Source organism: Sminthopsis crassicaudata, chromosome 1 (genome assembly GCF_048593235.1).
Source record: "Sminthopsis crassicaudata isolate SCR6 chromosome 1, ASM4859323v1, whole genome shotgun sequence".
NCBI classification, from domain to species: domain Eukaryota; kingdom Metazoa; phylum Chordata; class Mammalia; order Dasyuromorphia; family Dasyuridae; genus Sminthopsis; species Sminthopsis crassicaudata.
Window position 1 is genome coordinate 6533082 of NC_133617.1, and position 26706 is coordinate 6559787.

The window sequence follows — 26706 nt, forward strand, 5'->3', positions numbered from 1 at the left end:
TAAAATAAAATGTTCTATTGCCATGTTTTATTTGTATTTCTATCATGACTGTCTACCATCAAAGAATTCCCCACCATAGAACCCTCCCTTCGGTCAAGCCCAGTGAAGCAAAACAAATATATACATCCTGAAATGAATTTTTCCCTTTATCTTTTCAAACTCATTTATCTTCATTTAATGTTCAACTCCACAGTCACCTGTTACTAAGACCTTTTCGGAATCTCCTCTACCCACCTTCACATGGCATGCTAATTCACAGAAGTGTCCCCTATTTTCAAAAAATAAGGTCTGGGAAGAGCAGGGCTTTAAAATAAAAGTTTTTGTCTATATATAAACACAGTGAATTATATATAGTTATAGTTTTTTAAAATCAGCAGTTCTTTAACTGGATAGTTTAACCATAGATTGCTGTGAACTTCTTGATTTGGAAGAATAGAGTGAAGATGCATCACTGGAATATTTTGGAATTAGCAAGAAGAGTAATGGAACTAAGAAAATAGTCTTAAAGAAGAGGAAGGATTTTTCTCTTTGTGACAGTAATGAGCATGGATGGTTAATAGCTCTCAGATGATTAAGCAAGTTGAAGAAGCATCTATGAGATTGTCCCTAATTTTCCCAATAAATGAAGAGTGTAAGTTATATGGAATAAGTAGAATAAGTTTGGCATTGCAGATTTGAGAAGGAATAGTCAACTCTGAGAAAGGGTTTCCTAAGTTTCAGTTCTCTAGTTTTTAGTAAAGGCCAATAACTAGCTTCAGCATTTCACTGGTTTTTATATTCATTGGATGTTGAGTAAGATTTCTGCTCTGGTTTAAAAGCTTTCCATATTCATAGAATACATAAATTTCTGATTAGTATGAACTGATGACTACAGAGCTTGCTCAGGAACAAAACCTTTCCTCAGCCACTATATCCATATATTTTCTTTGTAGAATGAATTCTCTGGTGTTGAGTATGTTCTCTTCTCAGGTGGAATGACATTCCACATTTGCTGCATTCATAGGGCTTTACTCCAGAATGAATTCTTTTATGTTCTATAAGTTGGGTGCCCCAACAGAAGGCCTTCCCACATTTGTCACATTCATAAGGCTTCTCTCCAGTGTGAATTCTTCGATGTTGATTAAGCTGTGCTTTTAGACGAAAGGCCTTCCCACATTCATTACATTCATAAGGTTTCTCTCCAGTGTGAATTCTCTGGTGTTCATTAAGTGCTGTGCTCAGACGGAACGATTTCTCACACGCATTACATTCATAAGGTTTCTCACCAGTATGAATGGTCTGATGTTGAATAAGTTTTACTTTCTGGCTAAAGGCTTTCCCACATTCAAAACATTCATATGGTTTCTCTCCCGTATGAATTTTTTGATGTTCAGTAAGGTTAGAGCGCCTACAAAAGGCCTTCCCGCACTGATTACACTTATATGGTTTCTCTCCAGTGTGAATTCTGCGATGTTGATTCAGCTGTGCTTTTAGGCGAAAAGCTTTCCCACATTCAGTACATCCATGAGGTTTCTCACCAGTGTGAATTCTCCGGTGCTCCGTGAGAGTTGTGCTCAGGCAGAAGGCCCTGCCACAGTCATTACATTCATAAGGTTTCTCACCCGTGTGAATTCTCTGATGCTCAGTGAGATTCGAACGCCTACAGAAGGCCTTCCCACAGTCATTACACTGATAAGGTTTCTCACCAGTGTGGATTTTCTGGTGTTCATTAAGCTGTCCTTTTTGACGGAAAGCCTTACCGCATTCAACACAATCAAACGGCTTCTCACCAGTATGAATTGATTGATGCTGATTAAGCTGTGCTTTAAGTCTAAAGGCTTTCCCACACGTATTACATTTATAAGGTTTCTCACCAGTATGGATTCTCTGATGTTTAGTAAGAGCCGCGCTCAGACAGAAGGCCCTGCCACAGTCATTACATTCATAAGGTTTCTCACCAGTGTGAATTCTCTGATGTTCAGTGAGATTTGAGCGCCTGCAAAAGGCCTTCCCACATTCGTTACATTTATATGGTTTCTCGCCAGTGTGAATTTTCTGATGTTCATTAAGTTGTCCTTTTAGTCGAAAAAACTTCCCACATTCATTACATTTATATGGTTTCTCACCAGTATGAATGGTCTGATGCTGGTTAAGTTGTGCTTTTAGCCGAAAGGTCTTTCCACATACATTACACTGATGAGGTTTCTCACCAGTAAGAATATTTTGATATCCAGGGATTTCCATCCTTAGGCAAAAGGTGCTCCCAAATTTATTTTCATAAAGTTTCTCTCCAGTATGAATTTTCTCATAAAGGGAAAATTCTTTCCTTGGATTAGTCTTCTCACTTTCATTACAATCATAAAGCCTCTCTGTAATACATATTCCACCACTGTCAATAAAGGCTGAATTATACATAAGGTATTTCCTGTATTTAGATAATGTTTTATTTGAGCACCTGCCACTGTATTTTCTTCCATCTGTATGCAGTTTGAAGTATTCTCCATGTGTGTCACATGTGCTCTGATTCTTTCCTACTATCTGTTGTGGGAAAAGAATTGGCCCTAGATTGAAGCTTCTGCAATAACTATTATTTTCATAGACTCTAAACTTATTGGAGTATTTCTCTTGGGTGATTTTGACTTCCCAGAAATGTTGCTTGTCATTTCTCAGATGATTTTCTAACTTAGTATTACATTCCAAGGATTCTCCCAATGAGGAAAGGAGATCATTTTTTTCAAGTATTTCCTGGGATGATTCTTCCACTGAAATACTTAGTTTTGGAACAGACTCCATGGATTCATACTTAGTTTCCCAATCTGAAAGAAATAAAAAATTAAATAATGGCTGCTGCTACTGCTACATACATAGTTTATACAGTACTACTTCTGATTAAGTGGGGAAAATAATTTTTCCAAACCATGTTTTCCTTTAAATATGCTCAAATTCTAGTCACATAAAGACTCCTTTCCAATAGTTTCTACTTCTGGGTGGATCCAACACTAGAAACCATATGCAATTACTCTGAGGTTTTTCTTCTGACTAGTGCAATACATCTAGAAAGTATTAAGTGTCTGAGGCCAGATTTGAATTCAGGTCCTCCTGAGTCCAGGGCCAGTGCTCTATCCACTGTGCTACCTAGCTGCCCCTACCATATAATTATTATAACTTTTCAAGTATGATTTTAAGATCATGGATGAATATCATTGATATTCTTCATCTCAAAGCTTTTTGTATTATGTTGTTTTACATATTTCATTAAAAAGTGTCTTTATAGGTAGTTAGACTAGCACTACATAATATCTGCAGATTAATTTAGTGGTACTATCATGTCATTTGGTTTGTATAATTCATCCATGAACACTAAATTTCTCTCCAATCATTTAGACCTTCCTTTCGTTCCTCAAAGATAACTTGGTTTACATTATTATCTTTCCCGATATAGTATAAGCTCCTTGAGGACAAGGTAGTATTTGATTTTTAGTTTCTATATCCCTGTACTTACCACAATGCCGGGAACATAATTGGTAGATTATAAAACTCAGTGACTTCAATGTCAAGATGGACACGGGAAAGAAAGGTAAAAAAATACTTTTAAAAATAAAGTTCAGGCAAAAACAAGAAAGGTCAAAAGGCTTTTATATTTACACACCCAAGGCCTGAATGTGACACAATGACAAGTATATTATCAGAAATATTTTCTTTGAAAAGAGTGAATGGCACTGAATATAAGCACCACATACTGTCCCCTAATTGGTCTCACTGCTTATTGGTATGAGTATCACATCAATGCTGACTGGGCAGTTAGAATGCCAAATATTCAGGGTATTTAAAAGAAATGTAAACTTTTTACAACCATATGAAAAATATTCTACATTTTTAGGAGTAAGATAAATGTAAATTAAAACAACCTTAAAGATTCTCCTATCTAGCAAATCTGAAAAATAAGATGAAAGTTATCACGGTAGGAAGAACACTTGGGGAGCTCTAAATTGGTCCAGATATTCTGGAAAATTGTTTGTAATTACATGAGAGAAGTCCTTAAAGTGTACATATCAAGGCTTGCACCACTAAACACAAACTCCAAAGAGATGAAAACATACTTGAAAAGTCCTATATGAATGCCAATACTCTTATTTGTGAATTGCTCACTCATAGCTTATTTTCTGGGAGGAGGGATGTCACATCCACCGTCAGCCAATAGGAGTGCATTAAGTGCTTCCTTGTGCCAGAGCACAAATACTGCCATTATTCCATAAGAACACAAAAGAACACTCGAAGTCTTCCATCCATGTAGCTCTACAGTGAACAAGTCAAGAGTCACCTGACAAGCAGCAGAATGAAAATGTCCCAGAAAGCATCTGGAAATGAATTTATTCATGCTTTTTTTGTATTTCTAGGATTTCTCTTTTCACATGGAGTGCTCATTTGTGAACAAGTTGAATAGCATGAGACCACCATCTACTCTTTGTGAGCTTATCTGACAAGGACCATCTCCCCCTCCACCCCCTCCTGACAGGTTCTTGACTCTAGTTCTAAGGGAGAATCATGTGACATTGAAAAAAGTAGAGAAACATAGTTTCTGGGTACTTTAGCCATTTTGTTATTAATGCTATAATGTTATTAATAAAAGAGGTCAGTGACATGCTTAAATGCCCGTGATCCCTCATGGCAGTGGGCTTACCATCTCTATGTAGCCAAAACCTTCCTCCTCACCCTGGGACTGAGGCCCAGATCCCTGAATAAGCAATGCACCAAAGTCCTATGCCCCTGCCAGCAATCCCCTGACCAGTTGTCCAAGCCCTGTACCATCTGTGGGCTTAGGGTGCCAGAAGCCGTAGCTTGTGCAGCTTCGAAATGAGCCACTAAGACTGCTTCTGGTTTGGCGAGGTTCAGCCAGTGCTGATACGGTCACATTGAACTGCCCCCTACTCTTGTCCGAGTATAACAGACCTTTCTTGTCAATTATATTAGAAAACTGTTTCGCTCCATCTGTTTGTGGGTTATGCTGCTCCAGCATTTATTTTGAGACTTTAACTTGTTTGGACGGCTAGCTGGGAGAGCTCAGGTTCCCTTTCCTTCATTGTCATAGTCTTACAACGTAAACGGACCTTTTCTTAAATTAAGTACTATCTCTCCAAAACTAAGAAGGAGCATTATCTCTATCCAGGATAGATACCTTCCCAGTAAGTCCTAGTAGCTATTAAAGTATGCATATTTGACATAGAAATACTAATATGAAGCCTGTATACCAATGAGATTAAAAAAATGAAAAAGAACTATATGTATAAAAAATACAGCAATTCTTTTTGTGGTGGCAAAGAATTAGAATGAAGGGAATGCTCACCGATTGAGGAATGTCTGAATAAGATGTAACATATGATTGTGAGGCTTTAAGAAATGATGAGCAGATGGTTTCAGAAAAAATTGGAGAGACCTAGGAATTCATGTTAAGTAGAGTGAGCAGCATGTTGTACACAGAAACAGCAATACTGTTCGCTGATCAGCTTAACGGACATGGATACTCCTAGCTACTCGGAAGGATCTAAGAAAATTCCAAAGGACTCATGATGAAAAATGCTGTCCACTTCCAGAAAGAGAACAGAACAACTATGAGTGCACATTAAAAGTATGATTTTTCGCTCTATTTTTCTTTTTTTTGCAACACGGCTAAGATGGAAATGTTTAACATGACTTCACGAGTATAGGACTGAGGGTAGGGAAATAATTTGGAACTCAAAATTAAAAAAAAAAAGTTGAAAAGAAAAAAACAGAACCTGAAAAAAGAGGCCCAAGTGAGCTACTTCTTGTAATAGTGGGTTTGCCTAGGTGGACTCACTCACCTGGATGGCTCATTGTTGGTATGTCTCCCTCTGGAATCCACGGTGCTTCCCTTCGCTCCAATTGATAGATGATATATGGTTTGGAAAACGTAAGCCCTGTTCAGTGGAAACGGAACAGGCGTCAGCTTCAGAGAACTATACCAGAATGCAATTCTAAAACCTGGCTCAAGTAAGACAAACTCGGCTTCTGAAACCGGGGGCTGTGAAATTAAGATTTATTATCAGGGAACATTTGATTTGTACTCCTACTCTATACACCTATATATCTAGGGTCATGAAAGGATAAAGAAGCCCTGCTCTTGAAGACACTTGAGGAACACCACTAGAGAATACTGGCTTAAATGAGAGAGACTAGAGGGGCTCTGGGAAGACAGGCAGGTTGATGCACTGCTGAGGAAACTAGGAAATGGTTCAGTGATTCTGAAGAGAGTTTTGAATTATGCCCCGAATTTTTTAATATTCTGAGTACCTTCTGACCCGACAATGCCATTAATGACTCTACAGGGAAAGAAGATCAAGAAGAAAAGAACCCACAGGGGCAGGAAAAAGTATAAGGGAGCAAACATGTAGCCAAGGCATGTGTGCCAAGGTATCCTAATAAGCAATGAACAAAATCTCATTTGATCAAAAAGGAAAAACCTTTCTGATGTAAAATGAACTGAGTCGAACCAGCAAAATGTTGTACACATGATGCTGTCTTAACAGTGATCAAAAGTGAAAGATTTAGCCACTCTGATCAGTTCCAAATGACCATGCTGAAATTCTGCCCACTACCAGAGAGAGGTGGTGAGCTGAGGGCAGATTCAAGCATACTTTTTTTTCTTTTTTTTTTTGCAACATGGCAAATATGGGAATATGTTTTGCATGGCTTCAAATGCAGAACTGATATAATATGTGCTTTCTCTATGGGTAGAAGAGAGGGACTGGAGGAAAGAAGAGAAGTTGGAACTCTTAAAAAAATTTAAGAGAAAGAAACCATTGGGAAAACACTTCTTATAAAATTTTTAAAAAAGGAAAACTTTTCACTGATAAGCAGGAAGCTTATGTGCATTGAGTTTCTTAAATAAAAGGATTATAAATCTCTCATCTCTGCATTTCAAACATTAAGTGCTCAACATTGGAGACATTCATTTTAAGGAACCTTGGCAGCCATCTATTTCCACCCGTATTTCCTACAATATTTCCGAAAGCAGGAAACAAAGGCCCTCTGGTGGGAAAAATCTGATGACTGGAGGAAGCAATCCTTACCGAGGCAGACCAGGTTCCCATAGTTCTCCAGCATTACATCCCTATAAAATTCCTTCTGAGAAGAGTCCAGATGCATCCATTCTTCCTGGGTGAAGTTCACAGCCACATCCTTGAAGGTCACCGATTCCTGAACCAGCAAATATGTTTGGGTTTACCGAGGAGCCGGACGTAGACCAGTAGGCCTTGTAAAGCTGGCCACAAGGGTGCAAACTACTTCTGACTTGTCAAAGTAAATACTTAAAAAAATTGCATGTCACAGAAATGCAATTTCATAGAGAATCCCTTTTGTGTTTTGTTTTCGTGTCCCAGGACATTTCTACTTGATTAATTTTTTAAAATTTCATTAATGTGTTGCACTCTCTTTCCTTTTATTCCCCAGAATTCACTGGCTCCCAGGGTGATGAGGCTGCACCCTCAGCCAAACTCTCCAGCCCCCATAAGTCACTGGTGGCAGAGAGAAATGTCCCCTGCTCCCCGCTGCCTTGGATCCCCAGCAGGCTGCCTCCTGGGAGGTCTCCCAATCCTCTGGTCCCCTGTGAGTTCAGTGCTTGACCAACAATCTCCCTTCCTACCTCTTCCCCTCTCAGGCCTGGCTCCGCCAGGACCCCCCTACTGCTTCTGGACCTCCTTGTCACCAGCCTGCTCTCTTTGGCCCTGACTGACAAGTGTGTTCCCTTCATTTGAGGAAGTGTCTGTGTCGACCACACCCTCTCCACCCCAGCACGTCCCACTACGGTCTTGCTAACCTCGTAGGGAGAGCCATCGACACAGAAGGCATCCAGCTAAATTAATCAGCGTTGTGCTAAACCTGGCCCTGAGTGCTGGGGTACAAGGACAAGGCAAGAAAACCAGGGTTTCTACCTTCAGGGAGATCAGATTTTAACAAAGACAACATGGGGAAAAATAAGACAGGATGCAGGTATGTAGGAATATGGGCACATGTATAGATACAGACACACACCTATAGATGTGTATGTATGTATGTGTACATGGAGAGAGGGAAAGACAGAAAGACAGTGAGAGCGAGGGACAAACTGAAGAGAGGAAGGGGAGAGAGAGGAAGGGGGAGGAAGGCATCAGCACGGGCAGACTGGCCAGGGCCAACTCCACAAGGCTGGCTTTGCCCCCAGGCAGAGGTGAGAGGGCACAACCCAGGGGCTTCAGCTCAGGAACTAGTCTTGTTCAAGGTCACCAGCGGCTGGGGCTGCAGGACGAGCAGGGGGTAATTTTATTTCTTTCTCAGTAGGGGGGTACACCGAGTAGATGTTTTGCTAACTTGACATGGCCTGCCCCATGCCGGGCATGGGGAGAGAAAGGGGACGGGCAGCCTAACCTTTGCTCCCCGCAGTCCCCACCCTGGGCCCTGGCCGCCCTCCGCCCAGCCACGGTTCATTAAAACTGAAATTCTATCCATCTCCTTTAATTAAATTCCCAGAGGGGAACCCTGAAGCCCCCATTTAGGGTGGGAGGGGTGTATTAGAGAAAAAGAATGTCCCTCGAACCCTCCACTCCCCACAAGTCCTCGGGACCCAGAGAGCACCCAGAGATCTCCAGGGTCGGCGCAAACCCCACAAGTGAGCAAAGAATGGAGAACAGGCCGCCCTGAAGGCGATGGGAGGCAGCCTGGAGCTCCCAGGAAGTGCTGGGGGGCGGGGGGCTGCCTTTGGACCAGGAGCGTTCTGGCCTGGGTCACTGCAGCGACACTTCCTGGCTGGCCCGGGCACTTGCGGGAGAGCAGAGACCCGGGTTCAGTCCCAGGGCAGAGAGGCCCATTGAGGGGACCACAGGGAGGGAGGTAACTTAGGGACAACTGGCTGCGGGCTGGCCCAGGCCCAGGAGGGCGCAGAGCGGAGTCCGCAGCTGAGCCCCAGAAAATATCAGTCATCATTCCCCAAACCTCAGCCTAGAAGGACTACGGAAATCAAAATTAAAAGTGAGCAAGCAAAGGATTTAATGAAAAGAGAAAAAACTAGGGAAGCTGCCTTATGTCAGCCATATTATTCACTATTGTTTTTACACTACTTAAAAAAACTAAACAGTATAAAACACCTGACAAAACAGACATAAGAACTATATGAATATAAACATAAAGCACTTTTTGCAGAAATAATTTGGATCTTAATGAAGTAATATTTATTGTTCACGGATAGGCAAACCCAATATAAATTATCCAAAATGACAATTTTATCTGACTGATCTATCTTACCGAGCTAGAAAAAAATTAATAACAAAGTTCACTTGGAAGAACTTCAAGGGAACCAGAGGGGGCGAAATGTAAAGGAAGATTAAGTAGCATCGAACCTGAAATCATATTGTAAAGTGGGAACATTGTTTTTTGGTTTTTTTTCCCCCTGAGGCTGGGGTTAAATGACTTGCGCAGGGTCACACAGCCAGGAAGTGTTCAGTGTCTGAGACCAGATTTGAACTCGGGTCCTCCTGAATTCAAGGCTGGTGCTCTATCCACTGCGCCCCCTAGCTGCCCCCAAAAACATTGTTGAAGTATAAAGTGGTAAGTTTTGATTATTTTAAAATTTAAATTTTCATTGTATCAATAAAACCTATACAGCCAAAAATAGAAAAAATGCAGAAAACCGGGGCAGACCTTCCATAAACCACCTCAGAATGTGACTGGGCGAGGATGTGATGAACCGGGTGATTTAGAAAAGCAAGGAAGATGCGGACTTAGGAAAGCTGCTCAGCTTCAGATTAGAAGATGACTAGAGCACAACAGGGGCTTACACCCACGGGGGGGGGGGGCAGATGTGTGCAGATTGCGTGGAGATGGCAGCACACCCGGCCTCACCTAACCTTCTGGGGGGGGGGGGATAGAGGGGGGGAAATAAAGTCAACGAGCCAGGAAAGGAAACAAAGAAAAGCTGCCGGCTCTGAAAAAATGGCAGCAGTTTTACTGGAAACTTGCGGCAAGCCCTCCCGCCCTGTGCTGCCCCATGGCCACGATTTTCTCATTTTGTACCTGGGCGTCAAGTTTAAAAGCAAACACAGAGGAGAGCGCCCACTCACCTGGGGGGTCCCCGCGGACAGCAGCCCGGGGACCATCTCCTCGGGGGCCTGGGCAGTCACCTGCAGGTTGAGCTGGGAAGGAGAAGACCCATGAGGAGGGCACGATCGTCCGCTCCCATCCCCCACTCCTCCCACGGGCCAGCCTCGGAGCCGGCTCCTAACCAGGCGCTGCAGTCACCCCCCAGAGCGCTGCCCTTTCACCTGGCAGAGACCGACGAGGGAGGGGAGAGGGGTCTTACCTCAGGCTGCAGGGGGAGGGGAGGGGCTGGTGGAGGGCATCCCGGGAAATAAAGCGCATTTATTATTATCAAGTGTCCCAGACCAGACTGAGTGATGCAGGGGAGGGGGCATCTGCATGATGGCCGTAAGAGGGAGCCCCGGAAGGGGAGAGCCGCTCAGGGGCGCCCAGAGCACAGGCCCCGCCCAGGACAAAGCAGAGGGGGAGGTTCAGGACTGCAGCAGCAAGGCAGGTTCGCCAATCAGAGTCCGGATTGCCCAGTCCCGTGGGTTGTGCCCTCCATTAAGCAGATGCCCATACAGAAAAGCTGGGGGGGAAATGACTTGCCCAAGGTCAAGTGGCTGATCACGCCCTCCAGCAGCAGCCCCCCGGATGCACTCCCGGGGGCCCTTCCAGAACGGCTTTCTTCCCTCCTCCCTCCTCCCCCAAGCCCAGCCTAGGCCACAACGGGTCAGCACCCGCAGAGAGGCCACCGCCAGAGCTCAAGTACCCAGCCCCGCCCGCCCCGCCCCATGTAGGCTCCGCCTTAAAAGGCGGGGCCACAAAGGAAGCCGCGAATTGGTTGCAGCCCCGCCCCCCGAAAGGCCAATGGGCGCCTCCGCTCTCCGAGGGGGCGGGGCCTACAGCACACAAGGTGCCTGGACTTCTCCCACCCGGGTAGCTTTCAACCCTGGCACTGGCGCTGAGCCCGTCTTCGAGTCCCCCACTCACCACCGTCAGGGACGTGGAGCTCGAGCTCTGGCAGCGGCTGCGGGCAGAGCGGGCTCCAGACACCGCCAGCCCGCTCGGGACTCCGGGGAGCGCAGGAAAGGGGGAGGGTGGAGAGGGGAAAAGACAAGAGCGGATATGACGTCTTACAGACACGCCCCCCTCGTCTCCCGGGCTCCAATCTCGGCCAGAGCCTAGCGATTCTTTTCTCCGTGCTAGGTCGTACCTGCACCTTCACCCTTACCTGGGAAGGCAGAGCTTCCTGGGAAATGTAGTCCTCGGGCCGGCCGCGCATGCCCAGCGGAGAAGGACCCGGGTCTGCGGCCCGGGAGCGGTCTTGCCGCGGATCTGCGCGTGCGCAGGCCGGGGTACAGCTTGGGAATCCTGGCTCGGTCCCTAGAGTAACCCCGGGAACCCAGCGCCAGAAACGTCTCCTGCTATGATGTCTTCCTGGTGTTCAGATCCTGAGAACCCGGGCTCGGGTTTCCCTTAAAAAGCTTGAGGCCATTCTCGAGGCGTCCTCCCCTCCCTCTTCTGCTTCCCCTGGGGGGTTGCACCTGCCCTTGCCCACGCACAGCCTGTTCCTGCCCCCACCCCTTCCTCTTCCATCTCTCCCAGGCTCCAAACACAGCCCCCCTCCTCGGGACAGCGACACCTCATCCCATCTCTCACGGAGCGTTCCGGACCGCGTCTGGGTGGAGAAAGGCGACCACCTCTTTTCTGCCATTTGTGTGGCCAGGGAAAACCCAGAGGGGCCCCGGACTTGGGGCTATCTGGGAGCAGGGGGTGCTGCCTTGGGCTCATGTAGTCCCCGATTCAGCCACCCCCAAAAAACAATGGGTATGTCTGGTGCAGCGGCTCCCACTGGCAAGGGCAGAGCTGGAGTGGCTGGGAGCGCAGCCCCGGAGGACATAGGGAATGCCGGACAAGGGCTGCCCGGGGAGCTTTATTGAGACGAGGGCTCAGAGGTCCGGACGCTGGCCCTCCCCAGGACAGGCTGCGGGGGACTGCATGCATTAGAGGCAGAAGGGAGCGTGGCCAGGCCTTCGGGGCGCTGCTCTGGGCAGACATCCTGGCATTGCCCCCGGCGGGAACGAAGCGGGCTTGATGTGCCACCCCCCTCCTCCCCGCCAATAAAGCCGTGGCTGTAGCTCCTCCAGTGAGAACTTTGGGGTTTTCTGAGCTTCCGGGGACTCCTCGGGTTAGCTTAAATGGCAAGCAGTGGATGCAGGCCTTAAGGCTTTCAAGGGGTGACCTATGATTCAGCCACCCTTCACTGCCTCGAGCTCCACGGGGGCAACCTTTTAGTCTGGGCTGCGAAGGAGCCCCCCCCACAGCGCTGGGAAAACTCTTGTGTCTGTGTGACCCTGAACATGGGCCATTTCACATCACAGCATCCAAAACTCCGAGAAGCACAAGGATGATTAATGCAGTGAAGGAAATGAGTATTCATGAAGCACTCATTCTCTGCCAGGCACTTTGCTAAACACGGTTTGGGGAAAAAACGGGGAGCAGAAACCAGTCCCCCTAAAAGGTTACAGTCTAATCTAGAAGATAAGCAGCAGCTATGGAGAAAGGGGTTCAGACAAGTAAGACAAATAGGGGGAAGGCACTTGCAAGAAAAAGGTCTGGGGAAAGTTTGTAGAAGGCAGAATTTTAGGGGGGAATTGGGAAGCTAGGAATCCAGGCAATGGAGAGGAAGTAGGAGCCATGGGCAGACATGAGGGGTAGGGTGAAAATGCTTAGATCTTGGAGAAGTTTCTGGTGGGAGTAACAGCAAGGCCAGTCTCATGGGATCTTGGAGTATGTGGCGATCATTAGTAAGGAGTAAGGAAAGACAAGAGTCAGATTATGAAAGGCTTTAAAAGCCAGGGCATTTTATACTCAATCATTTAGACGGGGTGACAGGATCAACCCTGTCCTTTAAGAAGATCAGTTTGGTGAATACAGGACAGACTTGAGGCAGACAGACCCCCCCAAAAAAAAAAAAAAAAAAAAAGCTAATGCTGTGGTTCAGGCAGGAGGTAAAGAGCCCCTGGACCAAAGTGTCAGGGGGAAGAATGGGGCATATTGTAGAGATGGTGCTGAGGTGGGCTCTAGAAACACATGAGGGGGACGAGAAATACTCATTTACAATAACTGGCATTTGGAGAGCTTCACAAATACTCTCTACCCATAAAACAATTCTGTGATGTTTTTGTTATTTAGTCGTTTTGGTCATGTCCAGCTTTTCCTGACTCCATTTGTGGTTTACTTGGCAGAGAGTGGCTGTTTTGCCACTTTGTTCTCTAGCTTATTTTTCTGATCAGCGAACAGGCCTTTAGGGTTAAGTGACCAGAGTAACCAGCCAGCAAGTGTCTGAATCCAAGTTTGCACTTAGAAAGAAGAGTCTTCCTAATTCCAAACACAGAATTTTATCCACTGTGCCACAAATGAGTAAACTGAGGCTGGGATGGCTTAAGTGGCTTGTTGAGGGTCATGCTAACTCTAATCTGAATCACAGCACATCCCTGGACACTCTCTCTGGCACTACAGAAATCTTTCCCCATATACTTCATTGCACTGCCCTTGGAGAAGAACAATTACGCCAACTGCCCTCCTCTCATCTGTTATAGATTTGGAATTTTCTAATTGGGGAGGAAAAAGACAAGAATAGACACTGAATTCTTGTTCATGGAACAGACAGAAGGCCAGGGACAGTAGATCAGAGTACATTGCAGAGGATAAGGTAAGAAAACTGGAAAAAATGAATGGCACAGGTTATGAAGGACTTTAAAAGCCATAGTGATTTTGTGGGTTCTCATGATTTTTTAATGGAGGCAATAATTCATTGGAGCTTAAGGAATCTGTTTTAGGAAAATCAGTTTAGTGCTGAATAGAGAATTTGTAGTGGCCAGAGGTTTAAGGCAGGCTGACCTACCAGCAGGACATTATAGTAATCAAGGTGGGAAGTGACAAGAGCTTGCATCAGGGTGAAAGCAATGTATATGAGATGTTGCAAAGGTGACATCAACAAGCTTTGGGGGAGGGTGATAGATAATGGGCAATCCAAGATGACTCCTAGTCTGAGAATCTGAAAGGCTGGAAAAATGATACTATCAAAATGATAATGTCCTTGACAGTAACAGGTAAGATATGAGGCAGGAATGTTTAACAAGATGATCAGATTTTTTTTTTTTCAAGTTATTGAGTTAAAGATGCCTACTAGTAGTTTAACATATTTGAAAGGCAATTAGAGATGTGACCAGAGTTCAAATAGAGACTGGGACAAGAAAGTAAGATTCGATCATCATTAACATAGAGACAGCAATTCAATCCATGGGAGCTGATGAGATCACCAATGAAGTAGTATATATAAAGAGAAGAGATTATCATTAAAGCTTGAGGGCACGTATGAAGAGAGAGCTGATTTGCAAGAGGATATTGCTCTAGAGCAGGGGTTCTCAAACTATGGCCCACGGGCCAGATGTGGCCTGTTGAGGATGTTTATGCGACCCACTGGGTTATGGCAAGTGGGCTGAGGGGCAGAGACAGAGTGTGAGGTTTTGTTTTTACTATAGTCCAGCCCTCCAACAATCTGAGGGACAGTGAACTGGCCCCCTATTTAAAAAGCTTAAGGACCACTGCTCTAGAGTAAAGCTTTCTTTCAGTTATCACATCCATATAGCTTCTTTGTAGAATGCATTCTTTGATGTTTAGTTAGGGCTGTATTCCAATAGAAGGCCTTCCCACATTCCTTACATTCATAAGGCTTCTCTCCAGAATGAATCCTCTGATGTTGAGTAAGTCCCGTGATCCATCTGAAGGCCTTCCCACATTCATCACATTCATAAGGTTTTTCTCCAGTATGAATTTTCTGATGTTGAGTAAGTCCTGACCTATGTCCAAAGGCTTTTCCACATTCATCACATTCATAAGGTTTTTCTCCAGTATGAATTCTCCAATGTTGATTAAGCTGTGCTTTTAGGCGGAAGGTCTTCCCACATTCATTACATTCATAATGTTTCTCACCAGTGTGAATTCTCTGGTGTTCAGTGAGTCCTGTGCTCAGACGGAAAGATTTCCCACATTCATTACACTCATAAGGTTTCTCACCAGTATGAATGGTCTGATGTTGAGTAAGTTTTATTTTCTGGCTAAAGGCTTTCCCACATTCAATACATTCATGAGGTTTCTCTCCAGTATGAATTTTCTGATGGTCAGTAAGGTTTGATTGCTTACAAAAAGCCTTCCCGCACTGATTACATTTATAAGGTTTTTCTCCAGTATGAATTCTGCGATGTTGATTAAGCTGTGCTTTTAGTCGGAAAGCTTTCCCACATTCAATACATTCATGAGGTTTCTCACCAGTGTGAATTCTCCGGTGTTCAGTAAGAGTTGTGCTCAGGCAGAAGGCCCTGCCACAGTCATTACATTCATAAGGTTTCTCACCAGTATGAATTCTCTGATGTTGAAAAAGCTTTAGTTTCTGGCTAAAAGCCTTCTGACATTCAATACATTCATAAGGTTTATCTCCAGTATGAATTCTCTGATGTTCAGTAAGGTTTGAGCGCTTGCAGAAAGCCTTGCCACATTCATTACACTGATAAGGTTTCTCACCACTATGAATTTTCTGATGTTCTGTAAGCCATCCTTTTAGTCTAAAGGCCTTTCCACATTCGTTACATTCAAAGGGCTTCTCACCAGTATGAATTGACTGATGTTGATTAAGCTGTGCTTTAACTCTAAAGGCTTTCCCACATATATTACATTCATAGGGTTTCTCACCAGTATGGATTCTCTGATGTACAGTTAAAGCTGTGCTCATGCAGAAGGCCCTGCCACACTCGTTACATTCATAAGGTTTCTGCCCAGAATGGATCTTCTGATGTTTAGTAAGGTATGTACGATGGCAGAAGGCCTTTCCACATTCATTACATTTATACGGTTTCTCACCACTATGAATTTTCTGATGTTCATTAAGATGTCCTTTTAATTGAAAGGCTTTCCCACATTCATTACATTTATAAGGTTTCTCACCAGTATGAATCCTATGATGTTCAGTAAGGTTTGAGCGTCTGCAAAAGGCTTTTCCACATTGATTACATTTGTAAGGTTTCTCACCAGTATGAATTTTCTGATGTTCATTAAGTTGACCTTTGAGTCGAAAGGCCTTTCCACATTCATTACATTTATATGGCTTCTCACCAGTATGAATTGTCTGATGTTGATTTACTTGAGCTTTTAGTCGAAATGTCTTCTCACATACATTACACTGATAAGGTTTCTCACTATTTTGAATGTCCTGATATTTGGGAATATCACTTCTTGCTGCACAAAAGGTATTTGCACATTCATTACTTTCATCAGGTTTTTCTCCAGTATGAATTTCCTCAGGAAGAATATATTGTTTCCTTGAGGAGGTTTTTTCACATCCACTACACTCAAAAATTTTCTCTATTCCAGAATTATCAACAAAAGCTGAACTATGCTTATTGAATTTTCCATATTCATTATGTTTAGCTGTTTTCTTTGAGCATCTACTATTACCTTTTAGCCTCTCTCTATGCAAACTTAAGTATTTTCCAGGTGGGCCACATGTTCTCAGACTCTTTTCTTCTACCTGCTGTGGGAAGACTGACCTTTGATTAATAATTCTGTCATAACTAGTTTGTTCATGGACTCTAGATTTATTGTGATGTTTCCTTTGTATCATTTTGACTTGCTGGAAATGCTTTTCTTCATTGGTCAGATGACACTGTTGCATGGCACCACATTTTCTGTATTCTTCCAATGAAGAAAAGAACAGATTATCCCTCTTTGGTATTTCCTGGGATGATTGTCCCATTGACATGCTTAGCTTTGGTGTGAGCTCCTTCAATTCTTGCTCAGTTTCCCAATCTGAAAGAAATGAAAAGTATAAAATACACTATGCTACTGTTATATGCATATTTCACATTATCCTTATGAATAAATGAAGAAAAATCATTGCCAAACTTTATTTTCCAACAGAATCTGGTCAAATTAAGAATCCCTCCCTCCAACAGTTTTTGCTTCTAGGTGGATCCAGCACTGGCAGCTGCATCCAATTACTTCTGGGTCTATCTTATCTAATTCAATCTATTGACACTTCCATTTTTAAAAATAAGTTGCAGGTAGTTTTCAGAATGACTATATTTATCAAGAAAAATTATTCTGTAAATCTATTTTTAGCTATCTGTACTCCAATTTGAGTATGTGCATGTGTGTATGTAAATAATCTAGATAAAAAATATGAAGCCTACCCCAGTAGTTTGGGTTCCAGCATAGACCCAACACTGGGCTGCCATATGCAATTCCTTCTATCCATCTTATGAAATGCATGTCACTAATCTGTTTTTTCTTTTTTTTTTTTTTTTTTTTCCTTTTTAACTAATATCAGATAGTTCCAGTGAAAACTACTTTGGAATATAATTTTCAGATCATCTAATGCTAGAAGACTTTTCATGCCCATCTTTATGAATTAATGTCAGTGATACTCACTTTGAAGATTTTCATATGAATAATGTTATTTTGTATATTTTATATAAAATTGCCTTTGTAATTAGGTTGACAAAATGGCATCTGGAGGTTAATTTTGAACTTTTATCATTTTCATTAGGTTGAAATATTCAATCCATGAACACTGAATCTATCCAACATTTAGATCTTATTTTCTGTCTTTTTTACATATTATTTTCCCCAATACAGTGAAGATTCTTTGAAGAGAAAGTAGTATTTTATATTTCATTTCTGTATCCTTTGAGCTTCTCACAATACCTGGAACATTATTAGTAGATTTTAACTCTCCAGTTACTTGAATGTCAGAATGGCAAAAGGGAGAAAGATAAAAAATATGTAGAAAAATATAATTTGAGAAGAAATGAAAGTTCAGAATTTTCTAAATTACATAACATACAACACAATGAGATCATTATCCTTTTGGAATACTTTCTTCAAGGTTTAAAGTTAAAAGTAAGGTTTCTTCTGAAATCCAGTAAGTTGGTATAAATGATCATGATAATATCACTACAGGAAGGGCTCTTGAGACATAGACATATTAATAATGTAATTTAGGAGGAGATCTACATTGATCCAATTACTCTGGAAGAGATTGGAATTATATAAGAGAAAATTTTAAAGTAAACTTGCTCAAGGATTACACCACCAGGGCCAATTCTAAAGAGGTGAAAGTCATGCATGAAAAGCCCCATGTGAATTGCAATACTAACTGCGTTTGTGAAGTGCTCCCTCTGTGCCAGGCTAGTTCCAGCACCATCCCCACCTGGAGTACCACCCCCCATGTGAACTTAGCCCAATGACCACAGCCATCATTCTGGGAAGCAACCCCAGGGGAGATGCATACCAGCATCTGGTCCTATTGAAAACTCAGAAACAAAATCTCTGTCACTAAGGACCGCAGCAAGGGTGTCAAATGGGTCAGCACTAACAAACCAATGTGGTTCTAGCAGCAGAAATGACATTAAATAAGAGGCCTGATCGTCTTCCCTGCTAATGTTCTGGACCATCCAAGGGACCTTCTTCTGAAGCTGAAACCTTCCCTTGATTTGTTCCCCCATTGGAGGGCAGGGATTGTTTGATTTTCCTGCTTATATCTCCATCACTTGGCACTGGTTTGGCGCACAGCAAGCACTTAATCCTTTTAAAGACATCCCAAAATGCTTGGCAGTGGGAGAGTTAGGTCCAGGGATAGTTGAGTCACTTTGTTTGCTTAACTCCACAATGAAATGAATAATAGTTGGGCCCCTTCCCAGCACTATTAATAGAATATCAGTATGCCTCTCTTCCAACACCATTTCCCCCTCAATGACTGCTCTCTTCATTTTGCACAATTGACACGGTATGAGGTAAAATCTCCAAGCTGTTTTTCTCTCTTTTTGAAAATTGTTTAATTTTATTCTTGTAAAGAAAATTTTAATAACATAGTTCCAAAAATATGTTTAAAAAAATATCAAAAGGCAATGTGGAAGCAACTGTGCCTTTTATTTTTTTGCAAGAGAAATAAGACACTTTAAGAAGTGCAAATGAATGAACAATCAAGTCTTGAGATAAAGTAGGGAAATGACTGCTCCTCTTGAGACAATGCCAGAAGAGAAGAGATAAAAGATCCTCCCCTAACCGAGGCCCTTTTTTTCTTCACCCCAGCTAAGGAGGGGCATTCACAGGGCTGAGGGTAAGGTACTGGCTTGTTCAAAGAGAAGGGAGACTAAAGAAGGAGCTCCCCTTGGATCCACTGCCTGAGGACACTGAAAAAAGGGCTCTCTGAAGTTTTCCACGGGATTCTCTCTAAATGACCATCCCAGCTATTACTTGCCACAATGCATCTGCCACTCACCTGGAAGGCTAATCCTTGGGATGTCTCCCTCCAGCATCCATGGTGCTTCCCTTCGCTCCAACCGGGAGATGACAAACGGTTTGGAGAATACAAGTCCTGCTTGATGGAAATGGAACGGGGAGAGCACAGGACAGAGAACCACATTAGAATTGAATAGAATTAGAATGTACAGTATTTGTGGCTTAGGGAGAGGCGCTAGTGAAGCAGTATCAGTAAAGGGGAAGATAAGACCTACTACGTGCCAGGCACTCTACTAAGCAACCTACAAATATAATCTCCTTTGATCAAAAAGCAAGAACTTCCACCAGGGACCAGAAAACATGCATATCCAGTCTCTCTCAGACGCAAAAGGATGAGGATCTCTGATCTCTGCATTCCAAACATTAAGTGAGACACCCACAATCAAAGAATCTCAGAGTTTAAGTATTGGAAGATACCTCAGCTGCCATTCAGTCCAGTCCATATATCCTACACTGTTTATTAAAGCATGAACAGAGGCCTTTCTATGGGAAAGATCTGAGTACGAGGCAAAAGCTGTCCTTACCCAGGGAGGCCAGGTTCCTATAGTTCTCCAGCATTACGTCCCTGTAAAACTCCTTCTGAGAAGAATCCAGGTGCATCCATTCCTCCTGGGTAAAGTCCACGGCCACATCCTTGAAGGTTACTGCTTCCTAAAACAGCAAGTACATTTGAGTTTACAAAAGACCCATACGGGGCAGTTAGGTGGCGCCGTGGATAGAGCACTGGCCCTGAAGTCAGAAGGACCTGAGTTCAAATCTTGTCTCAGACATTTAATACTTCCTAGCCGTGGGACCTGGGCAAGTCACTTAACTCATTGCCTCAGCAAAAAAAAAAAAAAAAAAAAGACCCATATATACAGAACTCATTTTTTAAAAAGAGTGATAAGCAAACCAAAAAAATACCATTTCTATGACAGAAGTTACTGAGTTTTTGTAGATTCTGTTGTGTTTTTAAAATTCAGTTTCATCTGTTTTTAATCTTCACTCTTGGTTTTGTTATATTGTAGCATTTGTTTGTTAATAATTGTTGGAGAAGAGGAAAGCAAGTTTTTAAAATCTCATTGATGTATTGGACTCTGCCAAAAAAATTTAAAAATACATACATGAAGGAACAAAACAAAAAGAAAAAGGTTTAATGGCAAGAAATCTTACAATACAAAGGACCAGAGGCAGATGAGAAAATAGAGTGAAGCAATCTGAGAATTAATAGAAATAATATGAATTGATGAAATTTAAATATTACAGACATATAAGTATACTTCTGTGCAGCCTTTAATACAGCCACCCCGTTCTCCACAATAATTTCTCTCCAATAGGTTTTCTTGTCCCTGTTCTCTTCTGGTTCTTCCCCTACCTGAATGATGCTCTTCTGTTTCCTTTGCTGGACCTTCAACCACCCTCTCACACACACCATAGCCCTCACCCCCCAGCTGGGTTCCCAAGTCTCTTTGTGGTCCTTTCTCCTCCTCTTCTTTTATACTATGTCACTGGGTAATCTCATCCGTTCCCAGGGTTCAATAATTATCTCCAGGAAGGTTATCCCCCCACTTGTATACCCAGCACTAATCTCCTGCATCAATCACCAAGGATCCACTGGACACCTTAACCAGGACAGGCTCTAATTGGCATTTTAAGCTCAAACTTTCCCAAGCTGACCCCTCGGTCTTTCCCACCGAACCTTCCCCTCTTCCGAGTCCTGTCCAAGGTTCCACCAGCCTCGCCGCTGCCCCGGCTTCCAAGCTCAGCCAAGTTATCTTTGGCAGCCCTTGCCACTCATCCCAACCTGATGCCAAGGACTGTCATTCTACCTCCATGACAGCTCTCCCTTAGGCCCCCTTCTCTGGACCTCCCGCCAGTGCCCACTTTCCAGAGTGCACCAAAATCTTGTTCAGTTGATAAGGAGAGTAAAGCAAGAACAATTTTGCTCAACTGAAATATCCCAAAAGTCCTAATGGGAGTGTAAAAAATTGTTGAATGCAGAGATCATAAGAAAGGGGAGGAGCTAGGACAGTGAGTGGGTCCATTATTGTGCACCTGAAAGATGTGAGAGATGGTGCAATGGGGGCTACTGTGAGCTCTTACCCAACCTGCAAGGGGAACAAGAACTGCCAGAGAATGAAAGGGTCACCTCTCCCTACGTGGTTCCCCACTCACCATAGGCCTTAGATTGATTCTCTTATTTACTCAATTCCCTGGAGTTCTGCAACGGTCCAGGGGCACAATTGGATGGATTCTTATTAATTAAATGGAAACTTAATGAACTAGAGAAACTTCCTTTCCCAATAGTAATTACTCTTCCTTACCTATGACTGCATAAAATACTAAAATTCAGAAATATACACAACTTAATAAATATCATAGATAAAATACATAAAGAAATTATTTATATTTTAACTTCATAAAAACATAGCCACTTTAAGTTCTCTATAACACCACCTGATTATCTTCACTTATCTGCAGTTATCCACATTATTCTCTCAAATAATGTTTCCTAAGCAAATGAAATCGTCTTTTTCATATTTCTTTCTCTCTCCATTTCTCCATTTTTCTTTGCATGGGAAGAAACACCTCACAAATAAGCCCTTTTTCAACAGTGACTTCCAACCTGCCACACTCTCCTCCCACCTCTCAGTTTCTCTTTCTCTTCACTGGAAAACCCTTCGTTAGGGTTTTTGGGAGGCTGCTTGCTCTCTCCTTTTCTTTAGTCTCTTCATCTATCTTGTCCTTCCCTGCTGTTGGACACTGGGGACGACATGCTCCTGAATAATCGAAGTTTTTACAACACTGCTTTCTTTTGGGCCGGCCTCCTACCTCACCTCCCTTTCTCTCTGTCTCCTCTGGTGGGTCATTACATGTATTCCCCCTAAGTGTGGGTGTACCTCAAGGATCTGTCACGGGCCTGGTATTTGTTTCTTCTAATAGTATCCTTCAGTGGCAGTCTTTCTTCCTTCAGCTAAAAACTTCTGGCAGGACAAAGTGTTTTTCTAAATGTTCCATTGGCCCACGGTCTCTGTGAGAAGCATCTTTAGTTGTACAAGTTAATTTAAAATTAGTCTGTAGTCCTTGAAACCAATAAAATTTAAGTTAATTTAAAATTAAGTAAATGAGGAGTAATATTAAATGTGAACGTTGCTCTGTTGTGGCTTTTAAGGGCCTCTTTGTGTTTCTCTGGGCCAGAGCGGCCCCTTTGGCCTTTTGATAAGCCCCCACAGACAGTAACAGAGGCGCTTCTCCCAGGTGTGCAGGCTCCCATATGGCTGGGTGCGCCTCTGAGGCAATATCAGGATCTGGAGCACCTCAAACCTGCCACTCACTCCCACGCACTGGGCACGTTCTCCAAGAGGTGCCATGTTCCTCTTACCTTACCCAAATCAACGAGAGTCAAGTCTCAGATCCCAAAGAAAAGCTTCCCCCCACATCGGTTGTCCTTACATACGTCTCCTTTTTAAGGATTATCACCAACATACCTTGCTTGTACATAGTTTTTTGGTTGTAGTCTCTGTCAATAGACCACAAGCCCTTGAGAGCAGGCTGTTTCTGCCTCTCTATGGCCACTGCTTAAGGCACAGCCTGGCATTTACTAGGTGCTACATTATAAATGTTGCTGCTCTTGTGGCTGTGGAAAATGTCCCCCTCCAGCTCTGGGCCCTTGGGCACTCCTATCCAACAGGGAACGAAATTTCCCTTTAGAGCCATTAATCTCTTTGCTTTTACTCCCCCAGAACTCCCTGGCTCCCAAAGTAATGACGTGCACCCTCAGCCAAGCTCTGCAGCCCCCATACATCACTGCTGGCAGAGAGAAATGTCCCCTGCTCCCCGCTGCCTTGGATCCCCAGCAGGGCTGCCTCCTGGGAGGTCCCCGGCCGTTCTGTGCTTGACCAACAGTCTCCCTTCCTACCTCTTCCCCTCTCAGGCCTGGCTCCGCCCCCCACCTGCTTCCGGACCCCCTGGTCACCCGCCTTCAGCCTGCTCCCCTAGGCCCCGACTGACAAGTATGTTCCCTTCGTTTGAGGAAGTGCCTGTGTGGGCCACCCCCTCTCCCTCCCAGCACGGCCCGCAAGGACACCCTCAAGAGCTTCACACTCAGTTGTATGACACGGGAGACCCAGGCCCAGGACAGTGGCATGGCGTGCCCTCCGCAGAGAGGCGCCCGGCTCTACCAGCAAAGCAGAACCGAAGTAGCCCAAAGCAAACGGGAGCTGACACAGTTAGAGGCTCCCCAGGGGTTCCCGTGGACCCCGGGGTCCGACCTGGCCGAGCTCTGCGAGCTCATGTCAGTCCGATCGGCCACGCTCCGACACTCGCAGGGATGTCATTTGGTCCTCTTGGAGAACAAGAAAGATAAAGCGTCCAACTACATTAACCAGCAGGGGGCTAAATGCCCAAATACAAGGAAAACCGCGGTTTCTGCCTTCTGGGAGCTGACAGGAGACAAGGTGGAGAAAAAGATTCTCTGTAGAGAATAGAATAGAATGCAATTACACAAGTGCACACGTGCACACACACACACTCACACACATACACACACACACACTAACACACACTCTCACACACACACTCACACACAGACACACACTCTCTCACACACACACTAACACACACACTCACACACACACTAACACACTCACACACACACACACTCACACACACACTCTCCCACTCACACACACACTCACACACATACACACATTCACACACACTCATACACACTCACACTCACACACACACTCTCACACATACACTCTCACACACACTCACACACAGACACACACACTCACACTCAGACATACACACACACTCTCACACTCACACACTCTCACTCACACACACACTCTCACAGACACACACACTCACACTCTCACACACAGACACACACACTCTCACACTCACACACTCACACACACACAAAACTTTGAGTATCTCAGGTGAAGACGTTGCAAGGCTGTCACACGCTGTTGCCAGTAGTAACGGGGAAGTGTAACAGGCGGGTGGGTAGAAGGACAATGATAATGGTTCTGTTCTGGACACAGTGAGTCTGAAACGGCTGTGGCACATGTAGGTCAAAAGACAAATCATTGTGGAAATAAGTTTCTCTCCCCCTCCTGCTTCAGTGCTCACACTACATGAATGTAAAACACTATCCTATTTACAGGCGTTATTTATATGTTGGTTTTTTTATTCAAGTGGTTTTTAACCCTCTTTTTAAATCCTTGTGGCAAGAACTGGTTTGCTCCATGGGGAGGTGGGAAAGACCTATCGAAAAAAGGAGAAAACACAAAAACAAAGGGCATCAATAAAACTAACATCGAACCATTTTATCAGTAAAAATAGAAGGAACGAACATGGTGACTCTGAAAGGCGAGAGCAGTGCAACACAAACCCCGGGGCGGGAGCCTCCAGCCGGAGAGCTGCGGTCCCGGGCTCGGAGAAGCAGGCGCTCAGTGCTCCCAGGAGTCCGCTACCTTTTGGTATCCCTGACCAGGAATGGCTGAACCAAGGGCTTCTTAGAGGCTGAACTGGTTATACTGAGAAGCAATAAAAGTGGATTTTTGTTGATGGGAAAACATGTGTGTGTGGTTTTTAACAGGATTAAACAAAAAGAAACATGGACTTTCGCACACGCACTCACCCACTGGTAATAAAGACGGATGTGCACACACATATACCTGTATACAGGTACACACATTCACAATGCACATGCCCATTTATATACCTGTAAATACAGACGCATTCACACACCTGCCTGCACACACACTCACTCAATCAATCACACTCATACACACGCACTGACACACACACACTCACACACTCACACTCACTCATACACACAAAGACACACACACAGATATACACACACACAATCATACACACGCATTGACACACAAACAGACACACACACTCACTCAATCACACTCATACACACACACACACAGACACACAGTCACACACACTCGCTCATACACACACGCATGGACACACACTCACACATACACACACACATACACACACAGACACAATCACACACACACTCACACACACAGAATGGCTGACTCTCCAGCCTCGCCCGGGGCGATGGGGGTGGGGCGCCCGGGGCGATGGGGGTGGGGCACCCGGGGAAAGGCAGCCGCAGACGCCCGAAGTGGGCGCAGTCAGGACGAAGACGCCCCCAAGGGGCCACGAAGAATGAGCCGGCGCACGTGCGCGGGGCCCCGAGGGGCTTCACTCACCGGCGGGGTCGCGGCGGCCAGGAGCGCAGGGGCCATTTCCTCCTCCTCCTCCTCCTCCTCCCGCCGCACGAGCTGGGAAACAAGGAGGGGGCGTGAGCAGGGCGCGCACATCCCCCCACCCCCTCCCGCATCCCCATGTGTCTCCCCCCTCCACCCCAGCGGGGCCAGGCTGGCCTCACTCACACCCAGCCCCGCCCCCGAAACCCCCAGAAGGAAGCCCGCCCGCCCTCGAGGAGCGCGCCCTCTTTGGGGGCACACGAGGGGCAAACACCCAGGGGACGCCCACTTACCTGACACCGCCAGTCAACCCACTCGAGTGGGGGGAGGGAAGTTTTACCAGCTCACAGACAGGAGGCTCGGGAGGAGGGGCCGATAAGAAGGTCGAGGATTGGCTGCATCCCGGCTCCAAAGAACCAGTGGGAACCTCCCCTCTCCGAGGGGGCGGAGCTATAGCACACCAGAGCCCGGACTTTTCCCATTCGGGAAGCCTCCAAACCTGGCCGTGATCCTGGCCCGTCTTCGGGGCCCTCACTGACCCCGGGCGGGCAGCGGCTGCGGACAGAGCGGGTCAAGCACCCGCCAGCCTGCTCGGGACTCCTGGTAGTGTACAGAAGGGGGTGGAGAGGGGAAGAGACAGGAGCGGATATGACGTCTTACAGCCCCGCCCCTTGTCATTCGGGCTCCAATCGCGGCCAGAGCCCAGCGGTTCTGTTTTCCGCCCCGCGCGGGGTCGGACTTGGACCGCCACTCTCGCCAGTCACCGGGGTGGGCAGAGCTTCCTGGGAAATGTAGTCCTCGGGCCGGCCGCGCATGCCCAGTGGAGAAGGACCCGGTCTGCGGCCCGGCCCGGCCTTGCCGCGGGTCCCTGGGCATGCGCGGGCTGGTTCCCAGCCTCGAGATCGGGGCTCAGCCTCTAGTGTAGCCCCAGGGACTCGACGTCCAGAAAGGTCCCCTGCTGAGATGGCTGCGAGATGACGCGGGGACCCTGGCCTGGGATTCCAGAGCCTCGGGACAAGAGGAGAAGAAAGATCGCGGGTTCGCTCTCTGGGAGAACGGCCGAGCACCGGCGCGC

The 26706-nt window shown here is 45.1% G+C and overlaps 1 protein-coding gene across 4 annotated transcripts; it reads right to left on the reverse strand.

Annotated features, from left to right (window-relative positions):
• Nucleotides 1-26469, reverse strand: LOC141549440 (uncharacterized). 4 transcript variants are annotated; one of them, XM_074279238.1, is made up of 6 exons: nucleotides 25925-26469; nucleotides 25635-25706; nucleotides 19932-20058; nucleotides 19388-19486; nucleotides 14759-16914; nucleotides 4-2154 (listed from the first exon to the last, which is right to left on the reverse strand). In XM_074279238.1, the coding sequence occupies exons 2-6, from the start codon at nucleotides 25668-25670 to the stop codon at nucleotides 901-903; spliced, it is 3672 nt and encodes a 1223-aa protein (XP_074135339.1). In that variant the 5' UTR covers nucleotides 25671-25706; nucleotides 25925-26469; the 3' UTR covers nucleotides 4-900. The 4 variants fall into 4 exon arrangements, with proteins under 4 accessions (XP_074135262.1, XP_074135339.1, XP_074135119.1 ...); XM_074279161.1 differs by lacking the exons at nucleotides 14759-16914; nucleotides 19388-19486; nucleotides 19932-20058; nucleotides 25635-25706; nucleotides 25925-26469 and adding exons at nucleotides 5820-5915; nucleotides 7068-7194; nucleotides 10089-10160; nucleotides 11038-11156 and having other exon boundaries at nucleotides 1-2795; XM_074279018.1 differs by lacking the exon at nucleotides 4-2154 and having other exon boundaries at nucleotides 14182-16914; nucleotides 19388-19483.
• Between the last annotated feature and the right edge of the window lie 237 nt (nucleotides 26470-26706).